This window comes from Vidua chalybeata, chromosome 4 (assembly GCF_026979565.1).
Source record: "Vidua chalybeata isolate OUT-0048 chromosome 4, bVidCha1 merged haplotype, whole genome shotgun sequence".
NCBI lineage: Eukaryota > Metazoa > Chordata > Aves > Passeriformes > Viduidae > Vidua > Vidua chalybeata.
Window position 1 is genome coordinate 67,145,079 of NC_071533.1, and position 14,801 is coordinate 67,159,879.

General features: G+C 44.8%; 1 protein-coding gene across 2 annotated transcripts in view; it reads right to left on the reverse strand.

Annotated features, from left to right (window-relative positions):
• Window positions 1–14,801, reverse strand: part of REEP1 (receptor accessory protein 1) — a 65,768-nt gene that overhangs the window by 26,939 nt on the left and 24,028 nt on the right. The window contains exons 2-5 of one of the 2 annotated variants that reach the window (XM_053939859.1): window positions 11,333–11,405; window positions 8,483–8,559; window positions 6,517–6,637; window positions 4,836–4,961 (exon numbers count right to left, since the gene is read on the reverse strand). In XM_053939859.1, the coding sequence (XP_053795834.1) occupies window positions 4,836–4,961; window positions 6,517–6,637; window positions 8,483–8,559; window positions 11,333–11,405 (397 nt within the window). The remainder of the gene's footprint in view (window positions 1–4,835; window positions 4,962–6,516; window positions 6,638–8,482; window positions 8,560–11,332; window positions 11,406–14,801) is intronic. The other variant, XM_053939858.1, reaches the window with a different exon arrangement.

The window sequence follows — 14,801 nt, forward strand, 5'->3', positions numbered from 1 at the left end:
CTTATTAGGCACAAATGGGCTTTTCACTGACACCAGTCATGTGTGCCTGCTCCCTCCACCTCATTTATCTTCTCCTGCCAAGGCTCTGCACCCACTGCCAGCACCACGCTGTGCCCCACTCCCCTGCGCTAAAGCGGGCACGCAATGGGCCACAGCACCAGCTGCTCTGCCACCTCACCTACAGAAGGGCAGGAGAAAGGCAGGGGAAGGTACACTAGCAGAAACCTCTGGAGTACACTGATCTGTTGGCATGGGATGTTTTCTCCAAATCTCATTTGAAAAGCAGAGTTCAGGCTGCAACTTGGGGATGGTTAAGTGGTTGGGAACAGGATTTGTCTTCAGGTGGGGAAAGATGTGGGTCTGTTTGGCAGAATTGGTTGGTTCAGGGTGGGGAATAAGGATACAGCCAAACAAGATCTGGGAAACCCAAGAGCTTGAATGAGAGAGTGAGAGAGCTGGAGGAGAGTGTAAAACTGGTGATGTGTGGGTTGTAGAAAGACAGGAGGCAATGGCAGGGCTGGGCAGGCTTCTGGGAAAGCAAGCAGGGATAGAGGAGCTGGGGATTGGGGACATGGCAAAGCAGCAGGTGGTAGCAGGCTCAGGGTGACAGGTGGAGGATAAGTGCTGGGAGTGTGGTGACAGCAAGGGACTACATACAAGGGTGCTGGAGAAGGCTGGTGCTGCTTCCAAGCCACTGGAACTTCTCCTTGCTGCAACCATTTGTGTCCCAGCTGCTTACACTGAAACCTGACTGGTGGCAGTGAAAAGCCCACTTATGCCCAGGATCCATCTGATGGATGCACTGCCTGGCCAAGGCCTTGCAGCAGCCCCGTGACTGGGGCTGTAACAGCCCTGCTGCTGCTGCTCCCTTCTGCTGTGACCCAAATGCAAGCCTGTTTTCTCTCCACCAAGGTGAGCTGGAAAGATGGTGGTGGTCAGGGCTCTTCAGGAATGGAAATGGCTGAATTAGCTGGAACTAATTGAAAACACACAAAGAACAGCAGGATTTACTGCCTGCTCATTTAATCCTACCACTTAGGACTGACCCACTTGAAGTTACCACATGTGACAGAATCACCAAGTGATGAGGACAGGATTAGAGCCCCAAATGAGATTATGCTCCTTGGTGGGGGATGCGAGCTGCTAGGGGCAGGTAAAGATCTGTGTTGAGCACCTAGCAGGAGTAATAAACCAGGTATCCAACATTCTGTTTGCCTAGTGAGCATCAAAAATAGACTCTCCAGAGAGAGAGAAAACACCCAAGTGAGCCAGCTGGGCAGACCCGGGGTGCTTGGGACACTGACAGCTCCTCAGCCTGTAAAATGAACTGGCACAGGTTTGTGCCAGCGTTAGCACAACTGTGGCTTCAAAACAAAACAGAGCAGGGGCAGGGAGAAAGAGGAGGGGGAAGGACAAGCCTGCAGTTGGTTAACTGAAACCATAGGGTATTTAAGATAAAAAAGGGAAAGGGACAGGGGATTAGAGGTAAGGAAGGTGTGGCTGTGCACAGCTTGCAGCATCTTAGCCTGCAGTAAATACATAAGCAGCAGCCTGTCACACACTAATGGTAATCAGAGAGGCAGATGCATTGTGCTGCACAAATAAAAAGATGATGGATAAACAGGATGGATTAAAAAATATGATGGACAAAAAGAATGGATAAAAAAAAATATGATGGATGAAAAGAATTAAAAGATGGGCCTTGCCCAAAGATCTTATCATGAAAGACAAAAGACCATGATGGATCACAGCTCAGACAGAAAGGAGAGGACAGGGCTAGGCACAGGGTGAGACATGTTCTGCAGGTATAGGAGCCATTCGATTTCAGCTAATTTACTGAAAACAGATCTGTACAGAGTCCCTTTTCAGCCCAGCAGCTCACTGTGTATTGCCACTACGTGAAGTTGACTTGCAATGCCTGAAGGTCCATTTCTGCATACAAAAGCATCTTTTCCTCACCCAATAATCCAAGTGAAGCAGTAAATAATCCTCACATTCACTTGCTGGTAAAAGCCATGTTTTCCATGGAAGCTGCAGGAGCACAGTGCTACTGAATAAATCATCATCTCTACAGGTTCCAATTGTAACACAATCCTTTAAAGGCTGAAACCAAATGAAGAGCTCACTTTCCCATCTACACTCAACACTTATCACAGCCTAGCTAGATTCCCTTAAATCTTGGCATTGGAAAAGCCATGATAAGCCTTAGAAATAGTATTTTCTTTCCTCCTTCCCTGGAAACTTCCCCCTAAGGACAGCACTGCAGTCTGGTCTGGCATCTGTCTGCTCAAAGTGTTTTCCAGATAATTAGTCATTTAAACTTCTCTCACACAGGATAATCTGGCTCAGTTATACCTTCTCAAGTGAGCAAGGAAGGGTGTTGACATGCAGTTGACAGCAGCTGAAAACCAGGGCAACAGAAACAGTTCCCACCCCTGTTGTACCACTCCTCTCTGGGAAACAACTCCCTCCTCAGCAGCAGGGACAGCAACGTGGAGACACATCCACACCCACCCAATCACATCCTGAGAACCCGAGGAAGCCCAGCTCAGCACTCCTGCACTGCAGCACTCCAGGCTGTAATTCACACCAGGCAGCTCTCCCTGCCAGGACAGTGGCACATTCCGTCTCAGAAGGGCAAGGGACAGAAGTTGCTTTAACCATTCCTGGATATTACACTGGGAACAGATTGGTGTGTACTTCCATGGACAGCACAGCTAATTTCTCTGCTTCCCAAGACCAGGAAAGGATGATCTTGCTTTCCTTTCCTCTGGCCATGCTCCTCACAATGCAGTTCAATCCCTTTCCTTATGCTGGCTCATAAGAACATACCCCTTTCTTTTTCTGGGCTCAAAAGAACATACCCCTTTCTTTTTCTTTCAGGATTAACTTTCTGATAGATTAGAGATAACCTGAGGAGGTCCAAAATGCTGGTGCACACTGGGAACTGGAGCACTACCCCATTTTGCAGAAGCAGAGCTGTCAGATTGGCTCACACAATCTGTTGGATCTGCACCCTTAGGCACACACAAACAAGCAACTTTCTGGAGGCCACAAGCCAAAGTAGCGAAGGAAGCCAGGGGTCCTATTTTTTCCTCATACATTCAGAGTAATTTTAATGTCAAGGCTGAAGGAAATGCTTGAACAGTCCTTGCTTTGTTGTAAAAATCAAACAATCAATCTATTCAATAACAACCTCTCAATCTTATTAACAAATCATTTTCCCCTCCCCAAAGTAGTGTGCAAGTAAGACTCTTCTGGCCCATTTACAGGTTGCAATATCTTAACAATTTTCTCTCAAGTTGTGCTGGCAGATGTGCAATGCAATAATACCACACGAGTCACAGAGTTGTTTTCTTCCACCACTGAATGGGGAGTTTCATCAACTATGAAAAACAACAGCTTCCTTGTACCATGGAGACTCTTCCCTTTTTTCCCCATTGCCACTGGAGCCACATTTTAAGGCAGAGAGAGTCTTTAAGAAAAACAGCAGAAAAGTGGAACAGTGGGAAGGAAAACTGTGGTGCTGACTGTTCATTCCAGTTGAACAGCTGATGCAGACACTGTTGCAGTCCTGATGGAGGAACAGGTTGGCACTGTGGGTTTGGGTTACTGTTGAGCTTCTCATATTCAGGGGCTACCTAGACAGGAGCCAGAATTCCTTTGGGATTCACACATAGTTTCTCACTGTGTCCTAAAAACAGCTCTAGCACAGACAGTCTGCAGCACCTTGTAGGATCAGAGCAAAGGCAGTGCTGCAAAACTGGCATTCCTAGAGCCTATTTATGTCCCCAGTGTGACTTCTTCAGGCTTAAATGGCAGCAGCAAAAGTGTTAAGTGTCCTGGAGGCATCACAAAAATGTTATTTCATTGGGCATACGATACATACACAGCACTGCCCTAGCTCCACATTTATCCCAGGTTTCAGTCCAAATTTGGTTTATCTCACAGTCCCTGGGTTAGAAGAGTCTCCCTACTGACGAACAGCAGCTCAGGAGAAGACAGGCCCAACAATATAGTCTGCACAATGGCAGGGAAAAAGAAGACAATTTTTGGGTTTAGCATATCCCTGTGATCCCATGAGCGTGGCACACCCTTTGGGCTCTCCCCTTCTGAAATACCTTGCTTTCAACAGGCTTTATAAGCTTTATGGTATTTGGCCTCCCAAGGATACATTATGCATTTTTGCAGGAAGTAAGGCCAAGACATACTAAAGTGATGTGCCTTAGGTCATAGGAAAAGCATTTGGCAGGGGAAAATAACTTCCTTCAAATCCCATTCTCATGTTGCTCCTACTACCAGTACCCTCCTTGCCCATATGTTTCTAACTATCCTTCTGCAACAGGCGTGGTAGCCAAGTCTCACCCCCAAAACACACAGTGCACATCAACTCTAAGCCATGATAGCCCATGGCCAGAGGACAGAACCCCAAAATGCAGGTATCAAGTCCTTGCAGCTTCTATGCAAGAAAAGGAACAACAGATAACAGCTATTTTCTGGGTTTGGCTCTAAGCCAGGAAGAGAATATAGGATACACCCCTTCAGATGAGACCCCTCACCCAATATCTACTCATCCTCCAAAAGCAACTAATGGCACTTCCCATTCACTCTCACATAACATCTCAGCAGAGAATTACACACCAGTTATTTATGTGTATGCCTTGAAGAAGAACTTTTAGCCTTCGTGAACTTCATCTTCTTTCCTGTCACTACACAAAATTATAGGTCACTATAGAAAATAATGACAGAATCCCTACCCCCACCATCTCCCCCCCTCCACGCTGTGGCTGCTGCTGGCAGTGGATGCAGAGATGTTAAGGAGTCACCATCCTGACCTGCACCTTTACCTTCGAAGCTGCCATGACGGCTGCCGTGGCTGCAACGTTCAGCCCCCGCTTCCCGAAGTGCACAAGGGCATCGTAGCTCCGGTCTTTTGCCTGGATGAGGCAGTCATCAATCTCCTGTCAGAGCAGAACACAAAACCAGCAATTAAAAAAGCACAAGAAGGACAAGTTCAAGCTTAAGCTCCCAGCCTCAAATTCTTGGCAGAGTCAGGTCATACTTTATGGGGGTAGATGTCCTCCATGTCCTCCACTGTGGCTGGAAAGAAGTTCACAGCCAACATTTGCAAAGAGGAAAAGTTTGCTGGGGGGCAGTAACTCCCATTGCAGGATTGGGGAACTCTTTATTCTACAAATGGAAGATTGGGACCCAAAGTTGGGGTCCTGGAAGCAAGAGAAATCTGTCTGAGCAACATGGACTGATAGCAATTTGCAAACCATGCACTCCAAAGACAAATGTGATTGCCTCATAGTTAAAAATACTCATTGATGACACTGGGCAGCTGAAGCTGCACTGCCCTGTGTTCAGGACAGGTGGCCTCAGAAATATCTCTGCACATCACAGCAGAGCCCAGCTTCAGTGCCCATGGAATTGGTAGGCACAGAGCTTCTGGACTTTGATGCTGCTCAATATACAGTGAAACAGTTAGGGAGGTTCCTGCCCTCATTGGCCCTCCCTCAGGACACCGGGGACTGGATGATAATGATAGTAATGACTTCTAGTACTCAGCTGGTAGATGTGCTGGGTTAGTAGGGACTGGAGGTTGTGAGGAGCTTCTGGCTGCTCTCCCTATTCCCCAGAGGCAAGAAGTGACAACTCAAAATGCATGATCCCTACTTGGGAGAAGCACAAGCAAAGGGAAGCAGAGACAGGGGATTGATTCCCACTGTCCTTCTGGGACAGGACTGAGATCCAACTGCTACTTCACTGCCTGTGGCTAAAGGGAGAGCTTTTATTTCCAAGTTGCCAGTGCAGGAAACAGTTACTCACTCAGCAGTTTTCATGTTGGTATGCGACAATAGCTGTTCTTGGTCCATTTATTCTCATGAGCCAAATGGATCTGCCTGACAGTGACCCATTCACAGCCACAGGAATCTCCCAGGCAGGCAAATGATCCAAGTTGTAATGTCCCCCGCCCAAAATTAGCATCTTTAATTTGAGCAAGACACTCCTAATCTAGGACCTCAACATGCTACATGCCTTTTTTCACCACACGACACAGCCAGGCATGTGCTTGCTAAGCCCATTTTAGTCTGCCTGGGCTGTTTGTCTCATTGCTGTACAATGTTTTAGGCAGAGCTGGGAACAAAGTTGAGGAATCCTGGCTGCCAGACCAAGTTTCTCTATTTGTTATATCCAGCCACAACAGAGCACTCCAGCTATAATCAGCCAGTACATGCAAAGCAGCTCAGGAGGTATTTTTATCCCCCTCCCTCCAGCCTTCTCAACTGCACCAAAATGAGTTAATAAGTGTGAGTGCACTGAACAGATGCCAGTATTTAAAAACACAACAACCACAAAGAACAAAAACACCAAACAAAAAGAGAGGATCAAATGACAGAGGAAGAGAATCAGCAACTCCCAATCCTTCCATGAAAATGAATGATATAGGGACTGGAGTAAACACACCATAGTTCTGTTCCACCCAGAGAGGATCCAGGCACCTGTGATTACCTTTTCTTTTGAAGACAGAGTAGGATGAACAAATTTCCTGTACAGGAGGCTGGAGCCTTTTGTGTATGGAGACAGCAGCCAAGCTACAAAAGCTATTTTGAGTTCATAGTAGAATGGAAACCTAGAAGAAAAAGAGGATTATTGTCTGCTCCCAATTTAACCACTGCCCTTAATTAGAGATGCTCAGCACAGGATTTGCCAGCTTAGCTCGAGGCAGATTTTGCTTACCAAAAAATCTAAAGATTAAAGTGTATTGACTCAGTTTTGAGCACATCTCAATGACACATGTGGATGAATCTTTACTTGGTTATCAGGACCATTATTTAATGGTCTGGAAGAGAATCTGACATGTAATAGCTTTCTAGAAAGAGGAGCTTTCTATATTCAAAGATCACAGGTGCTGCCTTCACAGTATCCCCAGTCACTGAAAGCAAAGACCAAACCAGCAAAACAAATTTCATTGATATGTATTTATGCACTTTCCATCTCTCTGCCTCTCAGCTTTTAAGCTAACACTTATGTGACTAAAATTGAAATACAAGAACCTTTGTTGTCCAAGCAACATAAAGGTGCAGATCCACCCTGACTTTCAGGTAGGGCTGCAAAATATGGAGGACATTAACAACAGGACATGCTTTAGCTGTAACAAGCAGCCAGGTACATCCTGAGATTAAATTATCCAGACTGTTTTCTGGAGGACAGAGCCCAGAGCTCAAGACTGGCCACCCAGCAGCATCTTCATGTAGGCAGGCATGTTGCTGCCAGCAGTGTGATGAAGGATTGTTACTCTTTGCAAGCCAGAGCAGTGCAGAGACCTGTGATGGCTGTGAACCAGCCCAGCTGCACCCAGACAAGCTCCTGCTGTGCCACACAGTGCTGTCACTGAGCCAGCTGGGCCAGCCAGCACACAGGTCTGACACCATGGGCCTCTGCAATGCTCTACTCTGAGCATGGATGTGCCAGGTTGATCTCCCACCTCACTGAGGATCTCTACAGCACACTTTATTTCACAGGCTGGATGAGCCCTCTGCCATTCCTCCTGACAGACCCACATAATTCATCCTCCAAAAAGAACCACACAACTCCAGATAAACAAAGAAGAGGCAGATCTGCATGCAAATTAGATAGACATTAATGTCTTTTATCTCCTTTTCAATAGATCTGACATGTTGCCAAGTTCTCCTGATTTCCTCCATCTGGAGGACTCACTCAAAGCCTGCAGTACTATGCAGGAATAGGCTGTAAGGGCCATGCACTACAGTTACATTTTCATCTTAAAGTCTACTGATCTCAATGATTTCTGGTAGAAAGGCCTTACTATAAAGGGCAACCAAGCAACAAACACTTTCAAACCTGAGGATCCAAAACACACTGAATCTGCTAAATGGGCATTTATGTGCTCTTGTCCTGACACAGGTCACCAGGAATCCTTCCACTGGCACCAGAGAGCCACATCAGTGTTGACTGTCACTGTCCTCCATCAAACCAGAAACCCAGCCTAACCAGGAATGTGCCAGGAAAAACATCCCACCCACACAACAACCTACAAAGTCTTGTGCTGCAGGGCTGTTTGTACCTGATCCACAGTCTGTGTATTTCCTGTAGGATACAGCCAGGCAAGTCTAAAACTCTGCCTGTAGCTGAATCAACTGCTGTTTATGTGATGACCTCTGCAAGCATCCAACTGGGCAGTCAGCTGTGCCTCTCTGACAGGCAGGGCCTGACACTCCAGTAATGATTTCCCACTAATGAGATACCACTGAGCCTTTCTACTTCTTTCTTGTTTTTTCTGTGACAGCACTGAGAAAGGAAGCATGTCTCCTGCAGACAAAAACTCTCTGTGCACTTGAAGCTGTTGAACCCCTGTACAGGAGTCAGTGCACCTTTGTGTGCCATTTTTCCCTTTGTAAACATTGCTATTTTCTTTTCATCTCATGCCAAAGAGCCTCTCCCCTCTGGTGCTTACCAGCAAAGAAAGATATCCGTGAATGTCTCTGCTGTCGTGAAGAGCGCGAATATGATCCAGTACATCATCCATTTGACCTGGTAAACAAAAACAGTCTCAAACTCTCTCTTACAGGCACAAGTGCTCAGAATAACTCTCACAGGAAAAGAAATTCTTACCCCCTCACCTTCTCCACTGTGTATTTAACAATTACCGTGGACTTGAAGGTGCCAGTTTGCCCCACTTCAGCACATAACACGTGTCAGATTTACACAGCCCTTGGGAGGGTGACTGTGGCCTTTAGGACTGGTCTCAGGAAAAGAAGAGCAGCCTGACTCTGTCCTTACAGAAACTCCACTGGCCAGTAGAGCATGACAGCCCTACCACAGGGCATTAAAAATCTCACTTGGCTCATGTTAATAGCAAATGTTAATATAAGGTTTTTGGCTAAACTCCAGTTAAGACAAAATCTAATTACTTACATAATACTTAAAGACAGAAAGAGGTAAAGAGGTAACTGCCCATCCCATAATTCAGGGCTCAGGAGCACAATCAACTCACCACAACTTACTGACTCAGTGGGCAGCCCTAGAGTGGCTGTTCCTGCTCCTACCCACACCCAGTGCAGTGACAAGGGCAAGGGCAAAAGTTTAAATTCCTTGCCTTGGGCTTAGGGGGGAGTGTTTTACCTCACACTGGTAGTGAGAGCATGTGCTGTGCTGTCTGTTCAACAAGAGAAATTCCACTGTCAGGGATGATGGTTTCCTTTGGGGTGACAGCAAGAGAGTCTTTGGGGATGGTGACTTGGTCAGATAAACTGTAGTACCTCAAGTAATTCAGAAATTTGGAAATTTTTGCCACTGAGCATTAAATGGCATCTAAAAGCACAGCTCAACTATTCTGAAGTATGTAGTATTGGTTCTTCTTAGGATGGAAAAATATGGTGAGACATAGGTTGTTAATTTAACTGACAACAGTTGTTTAATTAGGTGTATTTGAGAATGGAGTTCCCTAAGCAGCTTTGCTGGAATGTTAGAAAGCTTAAGGAAATAAAACCCATGAAAATCCATGAATTAGAGAATTGGACTATGATAGCTAAGGCTGGTACAATTGAAATAGGCTAAGGAAAGGTTGGAGGGAAGACAGTACAAGAGGGATACCTACACTAGGTGCTGCTCTGGGGAATGGAAGATGGAGGTGTCAATAAATCTGGATCTCACCAGCTTGGAAATAATATCCCCATCTTCTCCCTGATACAGTGTGGATGCCACTGATAGTCTTCGTCTCCCTGTAGGTACTGGAATTATTCCCTGAGCACCTGTCACTGTGGTACATAACTGCTCTCCTGGGATTTATATTTATGTGCATATCTATATCTATGTGTAATGTTACAACAATAATGGCACTGCCAAATGCCTGAGAGCACCATCTTCCTAGTGCAGCTTCTGCCAGACTTCTTATGTAACTGTGACTCCTCAGAGCCTCAGTGCCAACATGGCTCTCTCACTTAGACATTACTGCCAGCAAAACTTTTAAACACAAACCAAGGCCTGGTGTGGATGGGCTTGGATCACCCTAAAACATTCATCAAAATTACTATTACCAAGCAGAATAAAATTACTAGAGAGTGATATAAGTTTTGATTAATAAGTGAAGGTTCCTCCTGTGTCAGTGTAAATTATTACTTCATGTATTATTTTTTTAAATCAGGCCTTAATGGATAAAGTGCCACAACTGCTATATTAAACTGAAATCAATTGTAAGGGCAGACCAGGTCTGAGATCAGCTGTTCTCACATTTGCGTCACAACCACAAGTGCCTGATGTGAGTTCCTCTTTTACAATTAAATTTCCAACAGGAATTGGACCCTTCAACAAAATACCTTCCAGTAAGGGACTGTGGAAATGTTGAGTATCAGTGGCAGACACTGCTTGGAGATGTTTGTGCACATCCTCAGCATTTTCAGGCAAAGAAGCCCTGAGAAGCACAGCTGTGCAAGGGCTGCAGAGTACCTTAAGTATCTGCTGTGTTCTCTACCACTTACTATTCTCAAAATACCAAAACCATTTTCTGAAGGAGGAAAATTATAAACAACACTCTTAGCAGCCACAGTGAGCCCCAGATTGAGTTTGCACTAAAGATTTAATGGGATAGACATCTCTGCTATTATCCAGATGAGAAAATGGACTTGTTATCCCTGGGATCTTGAGAGGATTGAAGAGTCAAGATCTGGGTTCAATGAAGCTAAAAGAGCTCAGGCTGTGAAGAGCACTACAAATCCTACAGGACCCCAACAGCATCCAAGTCCTTTTGATACTCCCTCATTTCACTTTCCCTGATGGCCCCATATGCCTTTAGAAGCCAGGGCCCAGGGAAGATTTTTCAGCAAAAAGAAAAAAGAGAGCACACCCAGCTGCCAGACCTGCCTGTAAATAGGTCGCTCTGCAAGGAAGGATGTTTCTGTCTGAGGATTCAGTCCTATGTACTTCTACTTGCCTCCTCTTATCCTTGTTTTGAATGAGCAGTTAAAGCTTCAAGGCTTTTTGAAAAGGCTTTGATTTATGCTGCTCTTCAGAAACAAAGAAGAGCACACAAAGCTCTGGATGCCAAATGCCTTTTAAGTCGGCTGTATAACTCACCACCAGAGGAGCAGCATGCATCTGTCAAGGAGCACATCAGCTCTGCACTGGAGCCAGAAGCACAAACCCAAGTCTCATTTGTGCCCAGCAATCAACCAGTCCACCTTCAGGCCAGTCTGCCCCTTGCACTGCTTTATGAACTTTCCCAGAAAACAGACAACATTTTTCCAATGTGGTGAGGAGCAGTCTTAGAAAACAACCCCCCAGCACAGCCACAAACCTCATTACTCACATATTCTTTGATGTCCTTTGATTTCACGGCTTTGTAAGAATAATATGCAGGGTAAAGTGTGCCAAATATAAGCCTGGAAAAAACAAACAAACAATAAACGGATTAAATTGATTTCCTGTCACAGGGAAAGATTTTCTTTTCCCCTGTGTTTTAAATGTGGGTTTTGCACTGGTAAAAAGTGTTAGGATTTGATTTAAGCTTGAGTGCACTAAGTACAGCACAGGAGTGATTTTGTATCACTGAATTCACAGCAGCCATTGCCAGTGACTTGAATGAAGAGCAGAGATTCAGGCTGTTTTTCTTTTTGCAAAGGTTTCCAAATTTGTACTTTATGAGTTACACACAAAACAAAATAACCAAACCAAACAAAAAAGGCCACTGCCACACTTTCAAAAGGAAATTAAAAGTCTGATCTTGAAACAGTCTACTGCAACACCAGGAATATAGGAGTATTGCTTTCAGAGAGAGAATTATTTGTCTAAAATACCTTCCACCTCTATTCAGTACTCTGAAAAGCTGGCAAATGATAAAGCAGGATCCAGATTCTACTGGTGCAAGGGTTTAGGTGCCTTATCCTACATTAAATCTGGTATAGAGAAGAACCTTGCACTGTTCAGTGAAATCAATTTGGGTTCATGAAAGGAGGAGGGATCTGCCTACCAAGATATGCCAACATGATCAGGCCTAAAAATCCCAGCTCTGCTGTTCTTTCAGACAGCTTCCTTTCATTTTCAAGTCTGAAAGGGATGCTGTCAGCTTCAAGATTTCATGTAAGAAAGAAACATGGATCTGCAAGTTAAAAATAGCACTACTGAGAAAAAAAAGGTGGAGAATTTTTTATACTAGGTTCTCTCTGCATCACTGCCTACATGCTTATTCACTTGGATTATTCTGGACGTAAGCATAGGCTTGTCAAAACCACTTTGCCCTGCCCAGGTTTCAGTCAGTTTTATTCAAAGCAGGAGGATGATGCTGCAAAGTCTAAATTTAATAGATTGCAGGGTAATGTTTATTGGCTTGCAACGACTCATCTTTCCATTGAAGCTTTTGCTTTAAATTCACACAACTATTTCCTCTGCTCCTGGGAATGAAAATGATCAATGTTTCAATCCCTAATTGTGGAGCCACATGGACCCACAGTCATCTTTCTCCACCCTGCCAGCAGTGGCTGTGTGCCGAGGGACTCGTAATTACAGTCAAGTCCATTACGTGTATAAGACATTAAAAATTAACACTCTGGGATATGGTGCACCGTCGTACTTCCCTGCGCTCAGGAAGGTATTTATGAAAGAATGGGGTGAGCCAGCACACATCTTGATTTCTAAAGCAGTGACCAAAGGCAATTTGCCTGCTATTCATCATGCTCACTGTAGCATGGCTTAGCAGAACCTGAAGCACAATGCAGACTTCAGAAAAGCAGCTACTGAGTGAAGAGATTCAACATTTTACAGAGGCTTCACACTGGTTTCAAAAATCTTTGTCATCTCCAAACCTATTTCACTGAGAGGGGCTTGTGCTATCTGCAAGGATCAGATACAAACAGTCAGAAAAATTCTGGGAAACCAAAAGCTTTTTTGTCCCTTGCAGTGTCCCACCAAACAGCAACATGGGTTAAGGCAAGGATGAACACACACACACAGTGGCTCGATCCTGTTCTCACTGGGGCTAATAACAAATATGCCAAGTTCAGTGGTAGCAGGACCTAATCCAAAGAAGCTAGAGTTCACAAAAGGAAGAAAGCTACAATATTCAGAAAATAACAGCTGAGCACATGGAAAATATTTTTGGCTCTCCTTATAAAAAACACTGCAATGCTGTTCTTCCTTCTTGGCCTAGGCTGGCTGCTATCTCTTTTATTTCCTGCAAATAATCACTGAATGATTGATATTCATTTCCTCGGTTTGTACTGGTAACAGAAAGTCACTGGATCCTGAAGAAGCAAATGGTTTATAGGAACATCAGAAAATAATTATTTGCAGACAATAAATACTTGGAAAAGAAAATCATGTGAGGGAAGAAAATTGCAGTAATTTTGCATGTGCAGAGCAAGGGACAGTTAATAAGATGATGTGATCTCCCTTAACTAGAGATTGAGAGTTTCACTGATTTGCCTTGGAGTGTGTTGTGTGCATATATGGACATTTATTACTGCTGTGGTTTACCAGACTGAAAATGGTTTTAAGGAATGTTGGAAGCCAGTCTTGTCACTGCTGTGGCTTACTAAGTGGCTTGGGGTCACAAACTGTGGGTACACTCTACAAATGGAAGACAAAAGATGTTTGGGCATTTCTGTAAAGCTTATTTGGGATTTTTAAGACAAATATTTGCATATAGGGATATTCCAAAGTCTCTTGAAGTCACTGCTTTCACTTGGCTTTGGATCAGGGTTGAGTACAATTGATTTAATTCAAACACACACATAAATCCTCCATCTCTTCCCTCAGTTCCTCTACCCTGCTGAAGACAATAATTCTCACTTCCCCCTCATCCAAGCTTCCTGTGTAATTAAAGTTATTGTTGATTCCTGCCTTCCTTCATCTCTTTGCTCAGAATGTTGCCAAATCACTCCTTCTGCACGCTATACACAAACCTGAGGTTGACCCTTGTCCCTCCTTTGTCCCCTAAAAGCCATAAAGTCTTTCTTTTTCCAAGTCTCTTTTCCACCTCTTTTGTGTGGTCTCTACCCCACCTGGATGCACTCATGTTTAAACCCCTATCCCAGTCACCCCCATTCCCAGTCTAACAAGCTGAAGTAACTTATCTTTGCTTTCCATGCCTGAAAAGCATTGTTCCTAACCGCTGTTGGTTTGCTCTTTTATCACATCCTACCTCGGTCCCTTCTCTCTGTTAATGACTGCAGTGCCACCACCCTCTTCCTCTGCTGTTCCCCGCTTGTTTCTCCCACACCCTGGAGCTCCTGTGCTCCTTGCTCCCCCATTGCACATCAGTCCATTGCCTCCATGACTGCTCCCTGGCAGTCATCCTGACAGCCCCCAGTCTGAGAGACAGCAGCCCAATTCCAACCATATCATTCCCCAGTCCTCCTCATCTCTATATTCTTCTTCTGCCAGCTTCTGATGTTCTCTGAACCAGATCACAGGACCTTCAGCTTTCTTCCCACATCCCCAAAAATCACAGGACTGCCCCCCAGTTCCCTCCCACAGCTGCCAGCCGAGCTGGAACTCAGATGTGCTGTGACTCCTTCTGTGTTACAGGCACTGTCTGCCTGCCTGGTGCTGGCCAGCCAAATTAATGACCTACCTATGGAGTCAGCACTGCAGCTCTTACCTCCTGGCAGACAGTGCTATAAAACTGTCTCCTATCCAGCAGCTAGTTCTTAGTAATAATGTAGGAAATTTATATTTGAGACCTCTCTGACCCATCTATTTTGGCCACAACCACTTTGCAGATCCAAAATTTTGCAGCAGTGGAAAAACAGACAACTTAAGTCTCATTTCCTTAGGAAACC